The sequence below is a fragment of the Pantherophis guttatus genome, chromosome 2 (assembly GCF_059756535.1).
Source record: "Pantherophis guttatus breed Tessera chromosome 2, ASM5975653v1, whole genome shotgun sequence".
Taxonomy (NCBI): Eukaryota; Metazoa; Chordata; class Lepidosauria; order Squamata; family Colubridae; genus Pantherophis; species Pantherophis guttatus.
Window position 1 is genome coordinate 227,872,123 of NC_142064.1, and position 27,201 is coordinate 227,899,323.

The 27,201-nt window shown below is 37.4% G+C and overlaps 1 protein-coding gene across 8 annotated transcripts in view; it reads left to right on the forward strand.

The window, feature by feature from the left end:
- The window catches only part of FGD5 (FYVE, RhoGEF and PH domain containing 5), a 157,071-nt gene that overhangs the window by 68,964 nt on the left and 60,906 nt on the right, over window positions 1-27,201 (forward strand). For all 8 annotated transcript variants that reach the window (XM_060688292.2, XM_060688294.2, XM_060688289.2 and 5 more), the window contains exons 3-5: window positions 2,093-2,222; window positions 20,972-21,030; window positions 21,142-21,172. In XM_060688292.2, the coding sequence (XP_060544275.2) occupies window positions 2,093-2,222; window positions 20,972-21,030; window positions 21,142-21,172 (220 nt within the window). The remainder of the gene's footprint in view (window positions 1-2,092; window positions 2,223-20,971; window positions 21,031-21,141; window positions 21,173-27,201) is intronic.

A 27,201-nucleotide genomic window follows, 5' to 3' on the forward strand; every position in this document is an offset into this window, starting at 1 on the left:
CCTTTTCTGAACAAGATCTTAGAAAGAACCATGGAATATTTTCTTGTGTCTTTTCTGTTACAGCCCCTACCCTATGGAGTTCTTTGAGATCCAGCAGGCCTCTACCCTCTTAACCTTCTAGAAAACATTAAGAGCTGACTTTTCCCTCCAGCAGTGGGAAAGTGTGAAGTTGGAGTGTTGTGGGCTGTATTGGGGAAGTTTGATTGCGGTGCCAAAGTTTATTGTTTTCAAAGTTTCTACTACTTGTATACATTGTTTTATCTTTCGTTGTGAGCCACCAGAGTTTAATATTTTAAATGGGCAGCCATATAAATATTATAGATAAATACATTTTTCTTGGATGAAATGGTTCTTCAGTTGCTTTAAAAATGGGTTCCATTGTAGGGATTAAAACAGATTTGGATGAGCAAGAGTGAATCCCTGCTAGTTCTTTTGGACCTCTCATTAATATTCAATACCTGCAGGCACTATTTCTTCTAAGATGATCGTGGGATGTAGAATGTGCTCATGTGATTTCAGTCCCATTTTGACTAAGTTTTCCAAGATTCTGTAGCACTAATTCCTTGGTTAGCTAATAAATTTATTGTCTCTTCATTGGCCCCCTATGCTACTTAACTCTTACTGCCTTATGGTTTGAGGTTGTAGTGGTGTTAAGAATAAGAATAAGAATAATTTTATTTCTATACCGCCCTTCTCCCGAAGGACTCAGGGCGGTGTACAGCCTATTAAAACACAAGACAACATCAGTTAAAATAGTTTAAAATTATTAAATAAATTCAGCTCGATTTAAAACTCCAGAAATTTAAAACCCAATTTAAAATTGTTATGTTGATAGACCAGCCTGGCGGAACAACAGGGTCTTTTTTTTTTTTTTAATTTGATTTATATGCCGCCCTTCTCCGGAGACTCAGAGCGGCTTACAGTGTGTTAAGCAATAGCCTTCATACTTTTGTATATTTATACAAAATCAGCTTATTGCCCCCACAAACTGGGTCCTCATTTAACCTACCTTAGAAAGGATGGAAGGCTGAGTCAACCTTGAGCCTTGGAGAGATTCGAACCAGCAGTAAATTGCAGGCAGCTGTGTTAATAACAGGGTGCTTTAAACCACTGTAGTACCAAGGCTCTTGGGTCTTGAGTGCACAATGAAACACCCGGAGGTCGGAGATCTTACGTATTTCTGGGGGCAGTTCGTTAATCATTAATATGCTTAAAAACTTCAGCTCTTTCTACCTAGAGGAAGACAGGTTTGGCTAATATGATTAATAGGTTTATATACTATAAACTACAGTTCAACACATAAGCTGAGCACCAGTTTGGGGAAGAATCTACAAAAATTACTACTGTTAAAAGTAGTTTGTGAGTATTGTGAAATCACAAACGTTTAGCTTTAAGCAAAGATTTGTGATGTTCAGGCACATTAGAAATATTTCTGCTTTCTCTTTACTATTTGCTGCCTCCTCCCTATCCCATTTGACTTCTTAACAACTCCAAAAGGAACTTCATAAGAATTAACAGATTCTAGAGCAGTGATGGCTAACCTTTTCCTGACTGAGAGCCCAAAGCACGCGCATATGTGCACAAATGCATGCACGTGTACCCAAACCCCCAAATGCAATGCACATGCAGCCCCCTGCATGCGCCCCACCCCTGCATATGCGCACACATCCCACATATGCCCCACCCTGCACATGCATGCACAGTCCCCACATGTGCCCCATCCCCATGCATGCACGCGCAGCCCTCCACACATGCCCACCCCCTGCGCATGTGCATCCCCACATGCACCTGGCCCCCTGCGCATGCACACATCTCATCCCATGTCCCACCCCCGCACATGCAAGGCAGTGACCCGAAGACCAGCTGGCCGGTGGGAGCTGCTCACACATGTGCAGCAGAGCTGAACTGGGGTGACGGCTCACATGCCACAGAGAGGGCCCTGCGTGCCACCTCTGGCACCCGTGCCATAGGTTCACCATCACGGTTCTAGAGTATCAGAAAATCTTCATCTAATAATAAGGGTGAAGTTTCATTCCTATGCTTTTTGTCCAGTGGGTATTCATAAGATAATGTTTTTTTCTTCTTTTCACAGTGCTTATACAGAGCCTTACAAGGTGTGCCCCATCTCTATAATTCCTCTTGAAGATGTCACATCTGATGAGGAACAGAAAAGTTCAGAAGATGAAGACAGTAATCAAGGAGATTCCAATATCATCCACAAGGTAAAAAATACACTTTTCTTTTGGAATACATTTTGTAGATCCTGGGAAATTTGTTAGGATATTTACTAGATTTTCTCCCAATTCCATTTCTTCTGAGTTTCTGAAATGAACCCCCATCTACCGCTTTTCGTCTTTTAACTGCTTTGTTCAAACCAGAATTAAATGTCAGGCCTGATATTACTGAAATCATTTAACGACTATGTAGCACTAGCCAAAACTGGTCTATATTAGGATGATTTATTTTAAAACATTCATAGAAAATAAAGTTGTAGTTTTTATGGGAACCTAACTCTGTTTATTTAAAAAGCAATATTTACTGATGAAACACAAATCAGCTCTATCATTTTCTTGCAGAGAAAAACCTTACAATTACATATAGTCATTGTAAGCAGATGTTGGCGTCCTATTATTAAGAAGAATTGGCAGACACAATAAATTTAACTGCTGAAAATAGTACCAAGAATTTGGAAATGAGCTAATCTGAAAATAGCTTTGTGCTGGTCTAGTAACAAGTGTAATTTGTTGATTTTTTGGTTTAATTGTTGGTTGTTCATGTACATCTACTAGATAAAAGTGAGCCTGAATACAGGAATGGGAGCAGCAACTAGTAGAAAATATTTTCAGTTTAATCAGAAAATGTGTGGTTTTTTTTTTAAGTGCATTGATATTTTTTTATACTCTCAAGGCAGCATTGAGTTTTGACAACTGCATGGACCAATCCCTGCAGTTTTCTTGGCAAAATTTTGTAAATGATTTGCCATTGGCTCCTTCCTAGGGCTGAGAGAGGGTGACTGGCCCCAAGTAATCAAATTGAATGGGATTTAGGTGGGACTAAAATTCAGAATCTCCCAGTTTTTAATCTGGTGCACAAATATTCCACCAAACTGACTAATTTATACTGTAAGCAAGAAATGATTATTTGCTAAAAATGTTTGGTTTTCATTATGCTGAATATTATAGTAGGTTTTCATTATGCGGAAATTCTGTCCTAACTGAATATATAAGTATCAGGTTGCTGGATTGTTCCTCAAATATTTAAAGAGGCCTTATGAGTTCCTTAGATAGTGTCATAACAAGCATGACTTCTTTTTTTCCTATCAACTCTTCTCCTAAACCTAACCATCCTTAGCCAAACAATTACATTTCATATCTATCTTGTGAGTTTCTGTTTCATGAAAATCTTAGCAGGATTCTGGAACCTGTGCGAGTAGATTTGTTGCTCTGGGACATACATTAATAAGAGCAACATAGCATCTGTGGTATTTACAACCCAATCAAATGTCAGACAACAGTAGATAGTGTTGTTCTGAAAAGTCACATATGCTTTAGCATTAAATGAACCATTTCTTACTAAGAATGCTGCTGTTAAGTTCATTTTAAAAAATGGGTAACTCCATTCCAAGCTATTAAGGAACACAAGTGGATTTGTGTAAGTAAGGCAGTTTGCAGCAGAGTCCAATTAATCCAGTTCCTCCGTCAACTGAATGTACTATTAGCAATTTTAGTATCTTCTCTACTTCTGTTGCTGTTCAGATTCCTTAAAACCAAAATCTAACTATTATATGCACATTTCTGCATCTGGGAAGGAGCACACATTTAAAAATGAAGTTTATCTTTCACAGCTAAGTTGTTGTATAAATATATACCGTGTTTCCCCGAAAATAAGACACTGTCTTATATTTTTTTAAACCCTGAAATAAGCACTTGGCCTTATTGCCATGCGCTCAAAAGCTCGATTGGGCTTATTATCTATCTTATTATCTATTATCTATCTTATTACTATTGCAACGCTCTCTACATGGGGCTCCCCTTGAGGAGCACCCGGAGGCTCCAACTGGCGCAGAGTGCGGCCGCGCGGGTGGTAATGGGAGCGACATGGCGTTCCCATGTAACACCCCTCCTGCGCGAGCTGCACTGGCTCCCGGTGGTCTTCCGGGTGCGCTTCAAGGTTCTGGTTACCACCTTTAAAGCGCTCCATGGCTTAGGACCCGGGTACTTGCGGGACCACCTACTACCACCAATAGCCTCCCACCGGCCGGTACGCTCCCATAGAGAGGGGCTCCTCCGGGTGCCGTCAGCCAAACAATGCCGACTGGCGGCCCCCAGGGGGAGAGCCTTCTCTGTGGGGGCACCTACTATCTGGAATGAGCTCCCCCCAGAGATACGGAGGATCCCGGATCTGCGCACCTTCCACCGTGCCTTAAAGACCTTACTATTTCACCAGGCCGGCTTGGCCTAATTTTCCCCCTCTTTTATAAAATATTTTTAAAATTTTAAATATCTTTTAGTATTTTATATATTCAATTTTAAATTGGTTTTAAAAGTTTGGGGTTTTAAATTTGTCAGGGCCAAAATTATTTAATTTGATTTTATTCTATTTTTTAAATTTTGTATTGTATGTGTTTTTATTGTTTGGCTGTGCACCACCCTGAGTCCTTCGGGAGTAGGGCGGTATAGAAATCTAATAAAATGAAAATGAAATGAATGAAATGAAATTATCAGGGGATGTCTTATTTTGGGGGAAACAGGGTAATGGAAAATAGTTTTTTTAAAAAAGAAAATGTGGATTTCTTGCCTGTAAATCGCTTCCTTCTGTCTTAAGTCAAAGGACAGCCCAGTAAATATGGCCAAAGAGCTTTAACTACACTTACCCAACACTGCTACTTGAAGCACACATACTATTTGGAAGCACAGAGAAACTGCATTTATTACAAAAGTCATATAAAAGTAGAGGGAGAATATTTCAGAATATAAATGGAGGGCAAACTCTCAAAACTTGTGGGCATAATGTGAGTTACTTCAAATTTTATGTTATTGCAATATTGTCCAGTCGAAGAAAGAAGTACTCCCCACTAATGTTATTTAACTGGCAGCTTAATGTTATTTAACTGGCAGCTTGGAGGAGGAGGAGGAGGAGGAGGATACAATATTAGAAAAGAACATTTACTTTCAGGTTGTTTCCCTCACCAGAAGTCACATTGATTTCTCCTTTTTCATTTTATTTTATTGATAATTCAGAGGCTAACACGGCATTAAAAATTCTGGCATATGGCACTGGGTTAGAGAACTCCCAGCTAAATATTTTTAAACCTCTACGATGCTCCTCAGAGAGTGATGTGCCCTTCACTTAGCTAAAATTTCACCTCTAGTTTACCTTAAGGCATACTGGGACCAGCCTTCACATGTGTGTCTCATGTATATATTTGTTTGGCTGCTCACCGTGGAGGTGACCTTGACTTTCATGACGACAGAACTGCATACTGGAAGAAAATAGCACATGACAGACAGCGAAAGAAGACATTCCTTTTTCCTTAAATCTTCATTAAATTACAACTGTAGGTAAGGAGGATATTTTACATACAGTATTTTACTTAGCATTCATACATATTTTCAAGGAAGCAAACACAGATGGAATATCGCAAATCAGCAATCTCCTGTGGGTACATCTTCAAGGGCATAAAAAACCCAATTTAGTAGGCAAAATCACTATATTATCCTCTATTCATCAGCCTGTCTTATTGTATGGTGCTGTGTGTCAGATCTCTGTTGCTGCTTGATAGCTTGCTGTTAGTTCTTTATTCCCTTCACTGCTAAAACATTTAGATATATTTGTCATGTGGCTTGGAACATTTGTAAGCAATCATAGTCACAACATATAGTTGTATAGCTAACACTCTGCATTTCTTTCTTGAAGTGGTAACAATACAGATGGCTTTCTTTAGCCATATTTTTATTATCTGTGGTTTGATATACATATAATGGCTGAACCAATAGAAACTCTGTTGCCGCAGTAAGATTTCAGTTGTGGAGAAGGAAACTATTAATTGAGAAGTTGATTCTTTCTCCCTTAACCATCATCTGTCCAAAATATTTGTTGCTCTTTCTCCTTGCTTAAATGTGCCACATAATGTCAGGCCATTCTCGAGGCGCCATGTGGCTTCCTTAAGGCTACCAATCTTCAGAGCGGCTCACTCAGATAGTAATGAAATAAGTTGCCTGTTTGTGCCATATGGTTCTGCACAGCTTATTCAGAAGTTGGAAGGTCCTGGATGCTCATGTTACTATAGCTTCTTTCAGTGACTGCAAGATACTTATGGCAGGGATTGGTTCTCACTCCCTTAAAGCCTCCAATCACAGCTTTGATGATAGTGATTGATGCTACTTCTGAAAACAGTAAGAGTACCATATGTACTACATAAGCATATTCCCTGAAATTGTGTGTTTTCCCCTTAAGGTTTTCTATGCCACAATTCAAAAGAAAAACACAAAACAAAAACATCCCTTTTTTTCCCCTTTGAGCCAGGCCTGTTCCTTCTTGGTTGCAAGAAAATTTCACCTCTGCTAACAATTTGGTTAAATGTCTATGGAGATTCTCAGTCATCCAGGTCATGGTTGTCCTCTGAAGAAGCTTCCTGAATGAGAAGCAAAACATCTTCAGAGAAAAACCAGAAAGTCCAGCTGCCTCTTGAAAAAGCACCTTTGATATAATTTGGTTAGATGCAAATCTAGAATTGGGCCTTGATTCTCTAAAGACCATAATTTTTTTTTACCCAAGGCTCCATGTTGAAGCAGACATGTTTGATTTTCAGATTTCCCAGTATAGAAACAGGATATATGAAGACTCTAGCTTTTACGACAAATTTTGTGGATGGTTGAAAGAAATTAACAGTCCTTACTCCATACTATATCACATTATGGAGTATTCTCTGAAAGCAAGAGTTCATTCATTTGCCTATACCTTTGCAACCAATTATGTCTCTTTTGTATGAAAAGAGACAGAACCTGTGAATAAACAAGCATGACATGTGAACATGTAATAAGTTTTTGCAATAAACACTAAACTGGATTAATGTGATACAAACAACAGTGTTAATGTTTATAAATTCAGGTTACAGATACTTAAATATTATAATATAAATACTGAAATTATAATTTTATACATTAGGGAGAATCCTGTTTGCCACTTACTCTAGATGCAGAAATAAGTAAAAAGGTAACATTAATTATTCTTAATTACTGCCTAGTGTTAGTGCAAAAATTAATGTGACTTGTGGAATAAGAAGCAGCATTCTCTTTTGTATATCTACTTAGCTTAATTATTCTTTAAAGGGAGCTCCATTGATGTTAAAATAAAAAATAAGGAAAGAAAAATATTAGAGTTTGTAATTCTTACATGTTCTACCATACTACAACTATCATCTATAACTGGAAGAAATTTCTTTCCAAATTGAAGGATTCAGTGAAATCAATTTGGATTTTGGAAGTTGCACTGAACTTTACATTCTATTTAGACTCTATAAAGATAAGATATAACCAGTAAATATAATTGTAAAACAATGAAAATTGTTCCATTACACTTTTTAGCAAAAGTTGCTGCAGTCCCAAAGATTCTGAGATTCACAAGGAAAGCATTAATTTGAGGAATATTATTTAGGGATAGGATATTCATCAGAAGCATTCAGTATAAATTTAGAGTGTTGTGCCATTTGAACATTTTGGACTAAGCTTTCCCAATGACCAGGTACTGGAAATTACCTGCCCTGGATCTAGCCATATTGATTAGCGCTTTACTCTATTCAGCAAAATGATTTCCCATCATTTGCAAAATAAAACAACAGGACAAAACTGGGGATGGAGTGGATTGAAATATGGGTCTCTGCATACAAAACATGAACTGAGACATCCTTAGATTATGAGGGACCCAATGCAATAGGTTCTAGGAATGAAGTCTGCTAGGGAATCAGAAATGCAGCTACTAGCAGTAGCAATATCACTTAGATTTATATACCGCTTCATAGTTCTTTACAGCCCTCTCTAAGCATATTGCCCCCATATAACGTATGTATTTGGGTTGGCTAGGAAATGTTATGAATTTCTCAGTCTCAAGTGAATAAAAAAATTAGTTACTAGAACATAGAATCATAGGACCTTGGATAGTCCAATCCCCTGCCCAAGATTCTCCTAAGTATGAATGCTTGCAATCATTTATAGGTACTATGTGATGAACTCTGAAAATATTTACATAGAGGTTTTTCTAGGCATGAGAGTTGTTTTCGATGAAGTTAAGTTAACTCTGATCGCAAGTTATTTAAATCTTACTGTGTAGTGATTTTATTAAAAAAAAGACTTCACAAAAGGACGTTGTGTCATAAAATAACCGAGTAGAACTTCCAGCAATTTCTGAGATACTGAAAAATATAACCTGTCTTCTGTAATATGTTCCTTTTGAGAATATGAAAAAGTGTAATTATAGGTCTTACAGACTGTAAGATCAAAAATGCAACAATAACCTGCAGGCTGCCAAAGAAATGCAGTCTGTTTGATTCTCAAACCTTGAAAATTGCAATATACCGTAGGTATGACAACTGTCCCCGCACCTTCTATTAGCAATGATAGGTTATTTAGACAAATATCTTACCTCACCTCCCCATATCTATGTTGAATTTTCAAATATAATCCATATTAATTCTTAAATATCGTATAATGTTATGGTTTATTACACATGTGTTAAATGATGTATACTCTAAATCATGGGTGTCAAACTTGTGGCGTCACGTTGCCGTCATGTCATGTTTTGTGACATTTTTCCCTTCACGGAGTTGGGGTGGGCGTGGCCTGCCCGTGGGCCACCAGTTTGACACATCTGCCCTAAATCATATCCTATTTAAATTTCTTGGACATGAAAAGATAGCTATTGAGATAATTTTGAGCCGAGGTGGCGCAGTGGTTAGAGTGCAGTACTGCAGGCTACTTCTGTTGACTGTTGAAGTTTGGCAGTTCAAATCTCACTGGCTCAAGGTTGACTTCCATCCTTCCGAGGTTGGTAAAATGAGGATTGTTGGGGGCAATATGCTGACTCTGTAAACTACCTAGAGAGGGCTGTAAAAGCACTGTGAAGCGGTATATAAGTCTAAGTGCTATTGCTATTGCTATTGCTAATTTGCCTGTCATTTGTGTATACTAATTAAATACAGATAGTCTTCAATTTACAATTGTTTGTTTAGTGACCATTTGAACTTACTACTGCATAGAAAAAGTGACTTATGGCAATTTTTCACACTTGTGACTCTCTCGGCATCCCCATGGTCACATGAACAAAATTCAGATACTTGGCAACTGACTCATATTTATGACAATTGCAGTGTCCCAGGGTCACATAATCACCGGTTGTAATCTTCTGACCAACAAAGTCATGGGGAAGCCAGATTCACTTAACAACCGTGTTACTAACTTAACAACTGCGGTGATTCACTTAAAAAATTGTGGCAAGAAAGGTTGTAAAATGAGGCAAAATTCACTTAACGACTGTCTCCCTTAGCAACAAAAAATTTGGACTCAATTGTGGTCGTAAGTCGAGGAGTAAATAATACATATTAATATTCAACTGATTGATTCACCTTTTGCACTGAAGACTTGTCTTTTAAATTCAAACAAAAACCAATCCAATCTAAGCTATATGCTAGTCCAGCATTCTGAAAACCATTTCCTCTCTATATAAATGGAACATGGACTTCATCGTAAGATCTTGAAATCTTCAATTGACCCAGAATTGCCAAAGTCTCTACCACGGGACACTACTGACACCTTATTTCTTTGGCTGACTTTAAACCTGGAAGCGCTTTACAATGAAATGACCATGCGCCAAATATTTAAAAAATAAAACCTGAGAGAAGTATTCCATATTCCAGAATCCCTCCAATGTTACTTTTTTCTTTGGGGGTGGGGGTGGGACACCACCCTATATTTCAGGAAATGAGAAGACTTTGGTATAGAAGTGGTTTAACATGCATAGATACTATACTACTTGATATCTGAGTTATCATTGGGAGTGAGACATTGCTCCACTCCACCCCGGTGAGGTGCCAGAAAGCTGTGGCATGGGGGACGGGGGGACGGGGTGGTGAATAATCACGGAATGCAGAACAGGCCTGTCTGCAAATAAAGGAAATAGCAGGCTAGGCCACAAAGATTTTGCAAAGAACCAAGCAACAACAGCCTCACTTTTGCAGCTTGTCAAATTGTCTTTACTGTTCCTTATCTTTCAATTGGGTGGGATTGGTTTCCAGGCTCCATTAATCATTCTGTTTTGCAAACCTTTGACCTTCATATAATGAAGCAAGTACACAATCTTTTTTTTTTTTAAGACTTTAAACATATGCTATATTTTTGCTGGAGTGAATGTCCTTCTAAGGAAGAGACAAAATTAGAAACTTTTTTTCCCCCTCCAACAGAGGTTTTGTGTAATTAATAAGATCCTCCCACCCCAGCAAATGATGTGGCCTATTCCTCCAAGATGGGGAAAAGAGACAGAATTTCCAGAATTCAATTTTAACTTGGGAAAATATTGCTCATACGCCTTAGGAATTTCTTTGGCAGTTTGTTAGCAATATATGTTTTAAATAGGAACAATACTATGGCAAAACGAACAATACAGAATGCAGTAATTTTGAGAAGCAGATTAATTCTCTCTGACCTTCCTTTATGATTACGTTGCTTATCTCTTGCCTTGTACAGACTCGTTGGAAATGGGCAGCCATATCAATTGAACAACTAAATAAATAAATATTGGAGTCAGCACTAAAGAAGTGCAAATGAAAGTAAATCCAATCAATATCGCTGCTTTCTTTGCAGGGCAGATTGATGTTAATAAAATATATAAAGATTTACTGATTTTAGAGACGGAAGGCTTAGTTTTGAAACTGAAAAATGCCCAACAACCAAAAATGGCTTTATTTAATGACTATAGGGTTTGCCCATAACAATCACTTAGCAACCACTGTGTTCACTACCAAAAAAAAAGTTTGTAAAATTAAGTCAGTCATTTGATGAGCCATTTTATGACACTCATGATTTATGACCATAATTGATAGGCTCCATTATGGTCATACGTCAAGGATACTTATAGTATAAGCAGTTACTCAACCCTCATCTGTTTGCTCACCATGGGTTTTCCAGGGCCAGCATTATAGGTAATCCTTGATTTACAACAGTTCATTTAGTGACTCAAAGTTCAAAGTTACATCACTGAAAAAAGTGACTTACGACCATTTTTCATACTTATGACCATTGCAACATCTCCATGGTCACGTCATCAAAATTCAGACAGTTGGCAACTGACTCACATTTATGGCAGTTGCAGTGTGCCGGGATCACATGATCACCTTTTGCGACCTTTTGACAAGCAAAATGAATGGGTAAACCAAGTTCATTTACCAACTGCAATGATTCACTTAACAACTGCTGCAAGAAAGATCATGAAATGGGGCAAAACTCATTTAAGAAGTGTCTCGCTTGGTAACATAAATTTTGGGCTCAATTGTGGTCGTAAGTCGAGGACTACCTGTGTATTTATATTAGGCCACATCCAGTCAGAGAGTTGATTAAAGGTGGATTTCAGCAGGTTCTGACCAGTTCTGGAGAACCGGTAGTGGAAATTTTGAGTAGTTCAGAGAACCGGTAGTAAAAATTCTGACTGGTTCCGTCCCCATCTATTCTCTGCCTCCTGAGTCCCAGCTGATCGGGAGGAAATGGAGATTTTGCAGTAACCTTCCCTTGGATTGGGGAGGGAATGGGGATTTTACAGTATCCTTCCCCTGCCAAGCAGGGGTTTTGCTGCTTGGGTCAGATTAGCAAATGCTCCATTCCAGATCAGGATCCTAGCACCTAGGGCACCTGGGGCAGAAAATTGTTTCCTGGCAGTAAAACTACAACAATAAAACTTTAAATCACCAACAGTTTGCTGCCTTTTCATGACATTAATTCAGCTACCTGAAGCAACCACTTCACTCTTCTCCAAGCAAGAAGTTTATGGTTGGTGTTACTCATTTACTATATCAGAGCCAGAAGACTTTAAAGATATTAATTCTTTTCTGTAGAATTCAGCAACAATATATTGTTCCTGGAACAATAACTTCAAGCTAATATGTGCAACTCAGATTCTTAGTAAGATTCTCATGTTAATGTCACAGGCGTTCATTATCATAACCTAAAAAGAGCCTTGGTAGTACAGGGGTTTAAGGCACCCTGTTATTAAGCTGGTTATTAAGACCAGCTGCCTGCAATTACTGCAGGGTTCGAATCTCGCCAAGGCTCAAGGTTGACTCAGCCTTCCATCCTTTCTAAGGTAGGTGAAATGAGGACCCAGTTTGTGGGGGCAATAAGCTGACTTTGTATAAATATACAAAAGGATGAAGGCTATTGCTGAGCACATTGTAAGCCTCCCTGAGTCTTCGGAGAAGGGCGGCATATAAATCAAAATAAAAAAAAAAAAGTCCCTAATGCAAGTTACAACCGAATCCCAGCACCAATCAGTTTTCAGGAAGTATCCATGTACTGTATGTATCAAGGAATCAATATGGCATCTTGACTGTGTAGCTCCATCCTTTTTCTTTGCATATTGATGTCCATAGATAACAGATAACAGACTTTCTTAGACCCTGTTGCTTGGCAGATAGCAACAGCAATAGCACTTAGACTTATATACCGCTTCACAGGCCTTTACAGCCCTCTCTCTAAGCGGTTTACAGAGTCAGCATATTGCCCCCAACAACAATCTGGGTCCTCATTTTACTGACCTCAGAAGGATGGAAGCCAGTGAGAATCACTTGAGCCAGTGAGAATCGAACTGCAGTAGGCAGGCAGCAGAAGTAGCCTGCAGTACTGCATTCTAACCACTGTGCCACCACGGTTCATAGATAGAACAATCTCCTAAGAGACAAAGAATAATCAAATCAAATTTTATGTCTATATTTGTGTCTCTATTATCTCTTATACAAACGACATTTAACATAGCTTTATGCTGCCCAGAGTCCATTGGCGCTGGGAGGCTTATAAATTCAAATAAATAACAATATAACAATAAGTAATAGCTTTATTGTTTATTTTTTTAAAAAAAACAGTCTGAATATTATTCTTGGAGCTCACCAAGCCTCAGAAGGTAATTCCAGCTATTGGCAGCGGCAAGGGAGGTCAAAAAAGTCAATAAGACAATGGCAACTATGTGTCCGAAGTTCCAACCCTTTGTGGCAGGCACAGCAATTCTTTCTTGTCTTTTAAAAGAACAAAACTTTTTCTCTCTGAAGAGGGGAACCAAGTGAGTACAGGTGCTAAAGCCTGTCAGGTATCTAAATGGGCAGTTGGACTGCAATATTGTGAATGCTGGCTTTCTATTTTGGGGGCATGAGTTTAGAGAGGTTATTTTATAACTAAAATGCTAAACTGATAAGAACATATACAACACTTTATCTCAGTTCTTGACTAATTTGGTAACCATTGTTGTTATGGCATTTCCTGTGGATTGTAATTGTGATATGCATGTGGATGAAATTGGTTTTTTTTAAAATAGTCTTTGTTTCCTCCAATACATCTTTTCTCCAATAAAGTGTCCAGTATTTGTCCAGTATTTTGACAAAGTATCTTTTCTAATATTGAGAACTGATGTTCAATAAATTAAAGGCCTCTAGACTATTATTTGAGGGGTTTTTTTATTATATGTTTACATTTTTCAATGTAATTGTTGCAATGTATCACATTTTGAAATTATTTTATAGGTAGTGAATAGAATAGAATAGAATAGAATAGAATAGAATAGAATAGAATAGAATAGAATAATAGAGTTGGAAGGGACCTTGGAGGTCTTCTAGTCCAACCTCCTGCTTAGACAGGAAAGGCTACACCACTTCAGACAAATGGTTATCCAACACCTTCTTAAAAACTTCGAGTGTTGGAGCAGTCACAACTTCTGGTGGCAAGTTGTTCCACTGATTAATTGTTCTAAATCTCAGGAAATTTCTCCTTAGTTCTAAGTTGCTTCTCTCCTTGATTAGTTTTCATCTATTGCTTCTTGTCCTACCCCTCGGGTGCTTTGGATAATAGCTTGACTTCCTCTTCTTTGTGGCAGCCTCTGAGATATTGGAACACTGCTATCATGTCTCCCCTAGTCCTTCTCTTCATTAAACTAGACATACCCAGTTCCTGCAACCGTTCTTCATATGTTTTAGCCTCCAGTCCCCTAATCATCTTTGTTGCTCTTCTCTGCACTCTTTCTAGAGTCTCCGCATCTTTTTTACATCATTATCGAATTATGACCACAATGGAGCCCAAAAGTTCTGTTACTGAGCAAGGCAGTTCTTAAGTGAATTTAGCCCCATTTTATTATCTTTCTTCCCATAATTGTTAAGGGAATCACTGAAGTTGTTAAATTAATAACATAGTTGTTAAGTGAATCTGGCTTCTCCATTGACTTTGTTTGTCAGAAGGTCACAAAAGGGGATCACGTCATACGGGAACATTGTACCCATCATAAATATGAATCAGTTGCCAAGCGTCTGAATCTTGATTACATGACCATGGGGATGTTGCAAAATTGTAAGTGTGAAAAACAGTCATAAGTCACTTTTTTCAGTGCTTTGAACGGTCATTAAATAAACTGTTGTAAGCCAAGGACTACCCATATTTGCTTGTTTCATGTATTAGAGAGTATTTGTGACTTAGGTGTGAGGAAAAAATATCCTGCATCCTGATTATGTTAACTCTCTCTTGCTACCACCAAATGAATCTGTGAAGGAAGAATGCAAAATATTTGCTATGGGGCTATAGAGTATGTGGCAACGATTACTAAAATTAAGTGGCAGGTTCAGCATTAGGACCGTGATAGTTGAAGAGACTATACCACCTACATCTCTCCTTTCCCAGAAAGCTGTCTCTGGACACTGTCGTCATTCCCAGAGTTCATTTCCTGGTTAAACAAACAGCCATTAAACAACATAAGACGGGCAACGCCTAGAGACACTGTCTCAGAACTCCCTAGACAGGCCACGTGGTTCAGGGGTCCCAGTGTTTTGACTTTTGCCTGAAGACAAATTAATCACTAATAGAATTACTAACTGTGACAAAGTGTATACAAGAAAAGAGAGTGAACCTCAGGCAGCATGAAATATGCTTCACTTCTTGGCAGCTGTAGGCCAAGCCCATCAGTAGAGGACGTGCAGAGTGGCCAGTGTTGCTACCTCTTGCATTTTGTGGTGTTTTGGTATCACGGCTAATGAACTTCCTCTGTACCCATGTATATGTATATGTTATCTGTCTGTATATACATTCTGATTTTGAAAAATTTAAACCATAATAATAGGTTAGTCCTACTGAAATGTTTGAGAGAATGTTTACTATTTAATACATGCTTCCTGACACCATATGGTAGACAATGACAACTTTTTTCTTATTCAGGTTCATGGGAAAATTAAATTAAATTTCATAAGAGATCACAAATAGCAAAGTTATTGTGACTAATTGAAGCTCCATTTTCTACTTAATACACATTGTCAAAAACTCAATGAATGCTGACATTTAATAATGATTCTTCAGATTTTAAGAAGTCAAAAGAAATATGTATTTTTCTGTCATTTACTCCCAAACAATTCTTTTTCATTTCCATTTCTTAATAATTAAATGCCATAGTAAAATATAATATAAACAATGGTTTGCTTAAAACCTTTAAGACATTTATCAGAATATGTATTTTATGGTTTATCAGGGCTCATAAGATTGCACATAAAAATGTACAATTGTTCAGACAGATTTACTTTTCTTTCTTCCTTCTTACAGAAAAGTAACTGGTTTCCTTACAGATAACTGGCTATATCTAAATTAACCATATTGTTTTACTAGATTATTTGTAAATTTTTCAGTGTGGAGATTTTCAGTGCTATGACTGAAGTTTGATATTTAGGAATTAATTCTTAATGTTCTTTGAAGAATAAAAACAAAAAGTGCTAAGATAGTTTATTGGTTCTTTATTATTTATTCTTAGTCATGCTTATAAGCATATGAAAACATATGATCATCTATTTTCATATGACAACAGCAAAAAAATAACTGACAAGTCTTTTACATTCTGTAAACTGATAGGTTGCAAAAGTATGACACAACAATAACTTTGAATGATTTGCGAGGAAATGTCTGAAGTTTAAAGTTAGACTTAATAATTTAAATAAGTCATGCCTGAGGAACTGTGTTTTATGGTGGCCTGAATCTTCAGCTAATGAATAATATTGAGATGGTAATTCAATTGGGAAGAAGCTCTTTCAACATAGTAGACTACCTGCCTTTACTGCCTTCTGATTTGTTTCAGAAATGGATTAAGTCTGATCAGTAAAGCTTGTCAAAACCTACAAGAAAATCATCAGCATCAGCATCATAGCAATTGTCTATCTGCTGTAGGATGAAGGCCTCTTCCACAGGTTTTCAATCTATACGGTCCTGAGCTTTCTCTTGCCAATTAGGCCCAAAATACTTGCTGATGTTGTTGATCCATCTTGTTTTAGGTCTCTTTTGTGGACATTTTTTATCAAGTGGGATCCATTCTATGGCTTCCATCAGTTCTTCTCGCTATGTGACCAACCCATTTCCATTTCAATTTTTTTACTCTCTTGATGATATTGTATACTTTTGTTTGTTGTCTAATCCATGTACAAGTCTTTCTATTTTGTCTTGTAATACCAAGCATGTATCTTTCCATAATTTTCTATATATTTCTGCTTACTACCGAAGAATGGTTTATTTATTTGTTTTAATAATCCAATTTATACAGACACCCATCTCATCAAAGGTGACTTTAAACTTTTAGTTTCCCCTCAAATTGATACAGTATATAAATGGTGACTATGAAAAAGAAAAGTAATTTTCCTCAGGTTTTCAACGCCCCCTTCTCATTCAAGAGAGGATTGCTTGGTGCCCACATCCTCATTGTTTTGACAACAAGTAAAATTTTATTTCTTTTTCGCTCCCAATTTTTTAATACCAGCAGCATTTCCGTTTCTCGTTATAAAATGGTTTGCTCTTCTTCTGTGTTTAATATTATTTCTATTGCATAGTATTTTAAGTTTCCTGGGAAATATATAAATTAGTTTTAAAAATGTTATAAAGAAACTAAAGAAGCAATTAAAAACATTTTATCTTACACAATACGGATATACAATTAAGCATGAGTAAAAAACGCAATAAGTAGAGCAAAAAAATCACAATAATAAAAGTGGCAATAAAGGAATGTGAAATTCTAAAATCCCATTTTTTTCCAATACCAGGAGAACAAAAAGATCTACATTTTAGAATAGAATAGAATAGAATTCTTTATTGGCCAAGTGTGATTGAACACAAGGAATTTGTCTTGGTGCATACGCTCAAGAATCATAAGGTACGACACTTAATGATAGTCACAGGGAAACAGTCAATATAAATCTTAAGGATACCAGTAACAAGGTTACAGTCATACAGTCATAAGTGGGAGGAGATGGATGAGGAACGATGAGAAGATTATTAATAATGCAGACTTAGTAACTAGTTTGACAGTGTTGAGGAATTTATTTGTTTAGCAGAGTGATGGTGTTCGGGGAAAAACTGTTCTTGTGTCTAGTTGTTCTGGTGTGCAGTGCTCTATGGCGTCGTTTTGAGGGTAACAGTTGAAACAGTTTATGTCCAGGATGTGAGGGGTCTGTAAATATTTTCACAGCCCTCTTTTTGACTCGTGCAGTATACAGGTCCTCAATGGAAGGCAGGTTGGTAGTAATTGTTTTTTCTGTAGTTATAATTATCCTCTGAAGTCTGTGTCTGTCTTGTTGGGTTGCAGAACCAAGCCAGGTTTTTTTGTTGGTTTCTTTCTTTGGTTTTTTTACCCATGATAACTGAGATAACCTTGATTTGGAAGCAATGATCTCACTTGTACAAACACTTTACCAGGGCAGTATAAGAAAATAACATAATATATGATCGCAATCAAATAATATTCAGAAATACAGTAATAGCAAAAAAGATCTTACATCCCTCTGTCAATCAGGGAACTCCAAAGAGATGAGGGCAAATAGATCCTTTTAAAACCAGCAAATATGCAGCACTCTCGTGGTTTAGTCTATATTAAAGTTTCATCCCATGGGTTTTTTTGATTTGCTCATATAAACTATGAAACATAATTAAGTATACCTGCTTTTCACTGGCCTCATCTCACTGGAGTTTATCAAGGGCAAAGAGGGTGAAATCATCAAGATTAAGAAGTATCAGCACGTAAAGGTTTTTCGACAGATGATAGGAAAGATCATCCTATTCTACAAAGGTAGAAGACAGGGCAAAACAAACCAAGTACAGTATTAACTTTTAGTGACAAAAATAAATGGCTGCTTAGTTTCATGTTATGTACTCAAGTGTTACAAGGGAATACAGGTAGTCCTCGACTTTATGACCACAACTGAGCCCAAAATTTCTGTTGCTAAATGAGACAGTTAAGTGAATTTTGCTCCATTTTACAACCTTGCTTGAGACAGCCGTTAAGTGAATCACTACAGCAGTGGTGAAATGTAAAATTTGTTACTACTGGTTCTGTGGGCGTGGCTTGGTGGCGGGGGTAATGTGACTGGGTAGGCGTGGCCAACTTTTTTAAAAAAACTTTTAAAACCATTTTTTCTACAACCTCTTCAGCCAAAGAGGTTGTAAAAAAATGCTTTTAAAAGTCTCTGACGATCCCAGCTGAGTTGCCTGATCGTCAGAGGCTTTTTTTTCTTTTGAAAACATTTTTTCTACAACCTCTTCAGCCGAAGAGGTTGCAAAAAAAATATTTTTAAATTTTTTTTAAAAAGCCTCTGATGATTGCGAGGCTCAGCTGGCCATGGGGGGGGGGCAGGGATTTTTGCTACCGGTTCTCCGAACCACCTGCCACCATCGCTATCAGATCGGACAATCCGGTTCGAACAGGGAGGATTTCACCCCTGCACTACAGTTGCTAAATTAAGAACACGGTTGTTAAATTAATCTGGCTTCCCCATTGACTTTGTTGGTCAGAAGATTACAACAGGTGATTACGTGACCCTGGGACACTGCAACCATTGTAAATATGAGTCATAAATATGGGGGAATGAGAGGGTCCAGAAAAGGAGAAAAAAAATCCCCAAGATATTAGGTATGGCTACAAACCTAAGCCATCCACCCCCCTTTTAATACCTTATTGCACTCACCATCTTAATTAATTTATCCCCATTCCATGAATGCCCCAGTTTAGCAGATTATTATACTATTAAAACATGATTAATCAATTAGAAAAAAAATAAGGTTTAAAAACATAAAATAAAAATCCTAGCAGCAATTAAACAAAAACAAAAAAAAAAAAAAGAATTAGGATCAATTAATAATCAAAGTCTCTCTTAAATAATTTTGTTTTGAATCTTCTTCTTCTTGTTGTGCCATATCCATCATCAGACATTGGTGATAATGTTGGCAATCCTATTTTTATCAACAGCTGCACGAGAAAGTGCTGTTGAGTTTTGTCCAAACCAGACCCTTAGATTTTGAAGCCATGATGTTCTTCTTCTGCCTGGACCTCATTTGCCTTCAATCTTTCCTTGGAGGATTAAGTGAAATATGCCATATTTTTCTGGGTGTCGCATCACATATCCAAAATATTCTAACTTTCGCTTTTTAATGGTTTTGATGATTTACCTTGGCTTTTCCAGGCAGCTTATTATCTCCTCATTTCTGATTTTGTCAACTCAACTTATACATAGCCGCCTGTAAATCCACATTTCAAAAACTTCTAGTCACTTCAAGTGGCTTTTCTGTCAGAGACCAACTCTCCACTTCGTAGAGCAGGATAGAAAAGGTGTTGCATCTGACAAGCTTGTTTTGTTTTGAATAATTTTCTAAAACCTAATAAATTTAGGGGTTACAATGCAGGTACTACAATAAAAAATGGATCTCTGTTTCCCTTACTTCATGGCCATGGGGAACAGTTAGCAGATTCCCTCAGGAGCTCTGTCTCTATCAGGTTGAAAAAAAATGACACCAAAGGTGGTAGGCGACCTTCTTTGAAGAAGTCATTGCATAAATGTGATGCCCCCAGAAAAAACTGCTTTTCTTAGGCCACCATAAACCTTATTTTACAGGTAGTCCTCGACTTGCATTTAGTGACTGTTCAAAGTTACAACATCACTGAAAAAAGTGACTTATGACTGTTTTCCACACTTGAGAGCATCCCCATGATCACGTGATTTACATTCGGATGTTTGACAACTGACTCACATTTATGACAGTTTCAGTGTCCCAGGGTCGTATGATTGCCTTTTTTGACCTTCTGATAAGCAAAGATAATGAGGAAACCAGATTCACTTAACAACTGTGTTACTAATTTAACAGCTGTAGTGATTCATTTAACAAACGTGGCAAGAAAAGTCGCAAAATGGGGCAAAATTCACTGAACAAATTTCTCACTTAACAATATAAATTTTGGGTTCAATTGTGGTCATAGGTTGAGGACTACCTGTAGTATTTGATGAGTGGCCCTGGAAAAGATCTCAGGAAAACATTTTATTTGATTTATTTATTTTCGTCAAGCATGTATTAGATAACAGATACAAGTATAAACATAATTATGAATACATGAAATGGATATGAATAAAAGGGAACATTAGGACAGGGATGGCAGGCACGCTGGTGTGCTTATGCACGCCCCTTACAGACCTCTTAGGAATGGGGTGAGATTGACAGTAGACAGTCTAAGGGTAAAGTTTTAGGTGTTTGGGGAAGAAACCTCAGAGTCATGTTAGACTCTCATGTTAGAATTCAGGGCGGTAAACTTATACTGTGTTGTATTTTGGGTTTTATACTTGTGTACCACCTACCATGTTTATTGTATGAGACAACTAGTATGAATAATAATATAAGAATCCAAATTGTCTGCAGACCTTTACCCTCCTTTGTTTTGCTTTTCACAGAAAGAAGGGCAATCCAGAGCTCAACTTGTCGCGCAGGAACTTGTGTCATCAGAAAAAGTGTGAGTCTATCAGCTTTTAATAATTCTTAGGAACTATGTAGTGCATTCCACTTTGATTCATTCAGCTCTAGCCGGTTGGCCATTTAGTAAAATTGCATCTCTTTTTCACAGGTATGTGGAGATGCTCCGGCTGTTACATACGGTAAGTAAATCATTTTAATTGTTGAAAGCTAATTGCCGTCTTACTTAGTAATAATTTAGGAGACAGAAGAAGCACTGAGGAGGCTGAGGTGAATTCGGTGAGGGGCAGGTTGTCATGGAAAAGAGCTTACTGAGGCGTTGCAATGAAATCTGTCTCAGGATAGGAAAGGGGAGGAAAGGATGATTCTCGGTGTGTGCCAGAAATCTGGAATTTTGCATCTGTAAGAATTGTTGGCCAGACAACTTGCCAGGAATTTGTCTAAGAGAATAATTTTCTTGAAATACTTTATGGAGGGAGGAGGAAAAACTGAGGTGGTGATTATCATTGATTTCGAAAAATAATGTTGAAAAGAGCCGTGTAATAGGGCAATCAATTGTAAAAATGATGATGCTTATTCTACGTTTTGGATGAGAAGAGAGGATATGTTGTTAGAGTTGTTTGCTTAGGCATTGGATGGTCTCTATTAATCACCTATATAACTCAAATATATGTTGTGTACTTAAGAAAAACATTCAGCTGACATTTTAGACTATCAGCGCCCACTTAGATGCAGGAGTTTTGCTATTTATCCAGGAACCAATATTCACTAGGAAATATGCTTCATTGATTTCAGTAAGATTTATTTCTGAAAAAAAATATACCTAGGATTGCAAGGAAAACCCACAGAACAGAGTTCTTACAGCATGTTTCCCTGCTGTAATTGATATAGCAGTTTTGTTAAATAAACACAAGAATACAAGACAACTAAATATTGATAGAAGAGAATATTTGTAGCTCTAGTAGTCCCTAAACATTAAAAACGAACAAGAACTAATATTAAATAAAGGAAAAGAAGAAAGGAAAAGAAAGAGAGAAAAGATAAAAGTGCAAAATGAAAAGATAGAAAGAAATAGAAAAAGCTTTCAGTGTTCTTTGCAGGAAATACAATTAGCTCTATGGTTACAAAAGAAAAACTCGTTTTTCATTATCTAAATTTTTCTCCTAATCATCAGATGAGTTCATTTTTTTTGTTTGTTTCATGCAAAAAATCTATAAGAGGTATCCATTCAACAATAAATGGAGATATTATATTTGTTTAGTCAGGGAAGTCAGTTTAGCCATCTCCGCAAATTCCATCTTCTTCACTAACTATTCCTCCAATGCCAAATCTTTTCACTTTTGAGCATCTAATAATCTTGCACTAGTTTTCAGAGAGAGAGGGAGAGGGAAGGAGAGAGGGAGGGAGAGAGAAAGAGAGAGAAATGTCTGTTCATTAGTCCCAAAAGAAAAGCTTCTGGTTTCAATTACACGCTAGTCCTTAAAATCTTCTGAATTATCGAATGTAAGTGTATCCAAAATGCTCTGACTTCGTTACACATCTGTCAAACATGATAAATGTCCCTTCATGTTGTTAACATTTCCAGTATAAATGTAAAGTATCTTTATACATTGTAGACCCGTGATGGCGAATCTATGGCATGCGTGCCCAAAGTGGCACACAAAACCATGTCTCCCAGCACACGCGACCTTGCCTGTTTGTCCTTCATGTGTGCAGCAGTGCCAAAAACCAGCCGGCACATGCGTGCCGGCCATCTGATCATCAGGCACACATGCGCGCTAGAACCCGGAAGTTTGGCTTTTCCGGAACGCAGCCCCGATGAGTGCGCGTGTGTGCATGTGATGTTTCCGTGCAATCTTTTTGGCACTTGGTGCTGAAAAGGTTCACCATCACTGTTCTAGACAATTTCTTTGGTGATATACAGTAAACCAACAGTACATCGTTTTATAAAAATTATATTTATTTATAATGCAAATTTCGGTCCCATCAACTCATCAACTAAATATTTTTGCATTGTTCTATTTGTAAAATATATTATATCCAAAATTTTAGCCCATATTATACAATCTTTCACTTGTTCTTCTGTCTCAAATTTCAACAAAAATTATGCATGTTGGCAATAATATGTTTATTTGTACATAATTCTGTTTCAAGCTCAGTTTTACATTATTGAAAACCATTGAATCTTTTAGCTACTTTGAAGTTTTGTTTCGCACAGGTCTGCAAAATCACAGGTATTAAACAAAAACTTTATAATAATGTTTCTAACATTTCCATCTTTTATGCCAATATGTTGTTGAGGGTTTTGTGCCAGTTTGCCACTTTAAAGTATGACAAGTCTTTCTAAGGATCCTCAAGGCATTTTTCATCCTTTCTTGTCAGCTACTTTTAGAATGGGTAGTTTGTGTCAAGATTAGACACAATAGTCTGCTTTTGTGACCTTGCAACTGCAAAATAAATCTGCGGCTTGGGGGAGGGAAGGGGACAAACTTATTTCCCTTTCATTGTCATTCTTCCCTGCCAACATCACATTCTGGAAAGAAAAATACAGTTTTAAAAAGTTGTGCGTCTTCTGTTACATTGCCGTAAAGAGAACAAAAGTACACCACACCCTGATTTGAAAGAAGAAAATCATTATTTTCTTAAACTCTAAGGAGCACCTTTTTCTGTCCATCACCCCTGTCCCTTACACACACACAACACAGAGAGAAAGACTCTAGAATAGATCACCACCCCATTCAGCATAACAGAAAAAGTTTGGCCTTTTAAGCAGACCTTAATAGCTTGATTGATTGCCAAAATGATGACATTTACATACACCCACTCCGCTATTGAACTGGAAGACTGGAAACATTGTATGAGCTTAAACTTTATATCAGCTGGTGTGGCTCAAAAATAAAGAGTTTGATGTTAATCTAGAAATTTAGGTGCTGTTTACTTATTTCCAGTTACTAGCTTTTAGTAAGAACACTAGCAACCAGTTGTGCGTTTGGCAATAGGCAAATCTAGTTTCAAAAAGAGCATACTTAGAACTACCGTACATCTAGGTGTCATGCTCATTAGGGAATGACTGCAACATGAAGGACAGGTTTCTTGTGTGTACCATCACTGAAAGTACTACAGAGAGAATTTGCACCATCATCAGAAATCAACTAATAAGGGATGTCAAACTCGTGGCCTGCGGGCCAAATGCATCATACGCTGGCCACCCCCACCCCCATTTTAGTGAAGGGGGAAAAAGTTGTGATACGTCACGTGACGACAATGTGTCATTGCAAGTTTGACACCCCTGAACTTTACTATGAAGTCAGTTGACATATTAAACTGCCTGATTGCATCAGTGATTAAATAGGCCAAATGAAAATCTGAGGCTAGCTTAACAATCCTACACATTAGACACCTTATAGACATTATACGTATGTTCACAATCCAGTGAGTTTTTTTTTTCTTTTATGTATGGAGATTGATATGCATTAAGGCACAAAATTCATCTATCCGATACAATTCATACCAAAGCAGATTCTCATTCCATTACAAATTAACTTATGCATCATTTTTACACATGTCCACGGTAGTTCATTTTCCCTGGAGTTGGTGGTTTGGGTGGACAGAGGAGAGAGAACAGAGGAGAGAGAAACAGCATGTTTAAATGTAACAAAGTGGTTCTTGTAAGTACACTTCCTGTTTCTAAAATGGATGGCTGAGAAACATATCTAGTGGAGATCTTAGAATTTCTTTGTCAGATGAAGGAAACTACACTATTGTTTTGCTGTCCTCTGGAATGTGTCCATAGTACTAGCTTGATTTGATGTCCAAGAAAATGAATTGTTCCTGATTGCTTCACACCAACTGTGTATTTGTTTACAACTGTGCAGTTTTGCCTGCTCACAGCTCTTAATGGGGATGCAATTAATAACACTTCCAGTAATAGTCTCCTTTATAAAGAGGGCACTATAATTACTTGTAGCTTACTTGATCTTATGCAGGTGGAATATAGTTATAGGTGGTTGCTGCAGGCAACCCAGATGACTTCCCCTGAGGATATACTTCTGTTGCAGAGTGCCTGCATTTTCCAAGTGCTTAAATCACAGTAGTATATTCCATCTGGTTTCTTGTGCTTGAGAGTGAGCAATGTGTTCCATAAGAGTGGGCTGTTAATCTCTGATGTTGCATATCCTGCTTTGTTGAATCAGATTTTCTAGACTTATAGTTTGGAAATACTTAATCTAATTCTTCCAATTATATCTATTGTAATTACATATAACACTGCATTTCATTAATCTGTTGTTCAGAGTTAACCAATCTAAGATCCACCTTTTCAGTTTTGGGCTTGCCTACCTTGTATTTTAAATCAACTTTTCCAATCATTCAGGGAGCCTTAGGAAGGAAGGAAGGAAGGAAGGAAGGAAGGATTATTTGACAATAGCATCCTCCGATAGGACCATCAATTTTCTGACAGAAATAATAAGATTAAGACTTGGACCCATCCAATTCTGCCCAAGCACACATTCAAGAGAGCAGTTGCCAACCAATGTTCCTATTGGTGGGAGTGATGATGGATGGATGGGGAAAGGACAGCAGAAGATCCACTAATCACTGTACTGAAACTATTCCACACTAAAATTGTGGGATAATGAAATGAGGTTATGGGCATATCATCAGTATAGTTTCTTCCTGGCTCAAGAACAGGAGGAAAGCATTTCTGTGGGGCCATGGGGGAGAGCTCTGGGTCCTAACCCAGGCTCTTCAATTTGTACAATATATGTAGGTGCATCAAGTATGTGTATCAACAAGCAGACAATGTTATTTGAAAGCTATCCATATCCTCTACAACAACTCACTAAACGTTTAGCCAAATAATGTCCCTGAAATGCTGTTAATCTACTTCTCAGTTTATACATAGACTTATATAAAGTCATTGCTAATTTGTCCTATTGATTTAAATGACTGCACTATAAGTATGTTATTTGAGGGACTTCCTGGTTATATCTACCCATCCCATCAGGTCCAGCAGAAAAGGTATGTTCCAGGTCTCAACTGGCAGGACCCAGGAGATGTATCATTTCTGCTGTCGTTCTGGAGCATTCTTCCCGCTGAAGTGAGGTTAACTCCATTTCTATTAGCTTTCCAGAAATCCTTGAAAAACATGATTCTTCCACCCTGGGGATCCCATGGTGAGCCTGCAAAGTGGTTAATGAGGCTAAATGATAGTTGTCCTTTCACTATCTTGGAGTTCTTTTATGTTTTATTCCTTTATGTTTTTATTTATTTATGTTGATATTTATGTCTGATATTGCTACATTATGGTTAACCAAAGACAAATCTTTTTATCTCCTTAAGGCCATCTCAGAGATGTAGACTGAAAGGTATTCACAATACAATGATAAATTCATACAATGATAAACCATTATTTTTATTGGCTACATTCACATAGCATGGTAGGATAGAATTGTTTAGAGCCCTAACACAATGCAACACAGGTATCCCTATTGGGTATATTCTGCTAAGCATGTCAGAGAATCTTCTTTTGTCATTTTTTTAAAAAAATCAGGACAAATTGGAGTCCCTAATGTGTCCCCCTTGACCCAACCAGGAACTGGAAATGAAGAATAAACCCAGGCCTTCTGACTCAGAATTGTCAGATATCCGTAAAGTCAGAGTTCATACATTACAGCAAGAAAACCCTAGACATTTATTTGCTGATTGCTTTAGCTGCTCTTGCTCCCAGAATGGTGCTCATTATTTTTTATTAGATTTTTATCCCATCTTTCATTCAGGAACAAAAGGTTGTGTACACCGAGTTTCAGCCTTCCATTCTTCACCAAAACAACAGACCAAAAATCACCGAATAAGGTTCTGTGATGAAGCTCAGATAGATAGATAGATAGATAGATAGATAGATAGATAGATAGATAGATAGATAGATTAGATAGAATTCTTTATTGGCCAAGTGTGATTGGACACACACACTTGGCCAATAAAGAATTCTATCTAATCTATCTATCTATCTATCTATCTATCTATCTATCTATCTATCTACAAGGAATTTGTCTTTGGTGTATATGCTCTCAGTGTACATAAGCAGAATAAAATACATTCATCGAGAATAAAAAAATACAACACTTAGTGATAGTCAAGGTTACTAATAAACTATCAAATAGTACTAGGAAACAAATAAAAACAATATAAATTGAAAGATACAAGCAACATG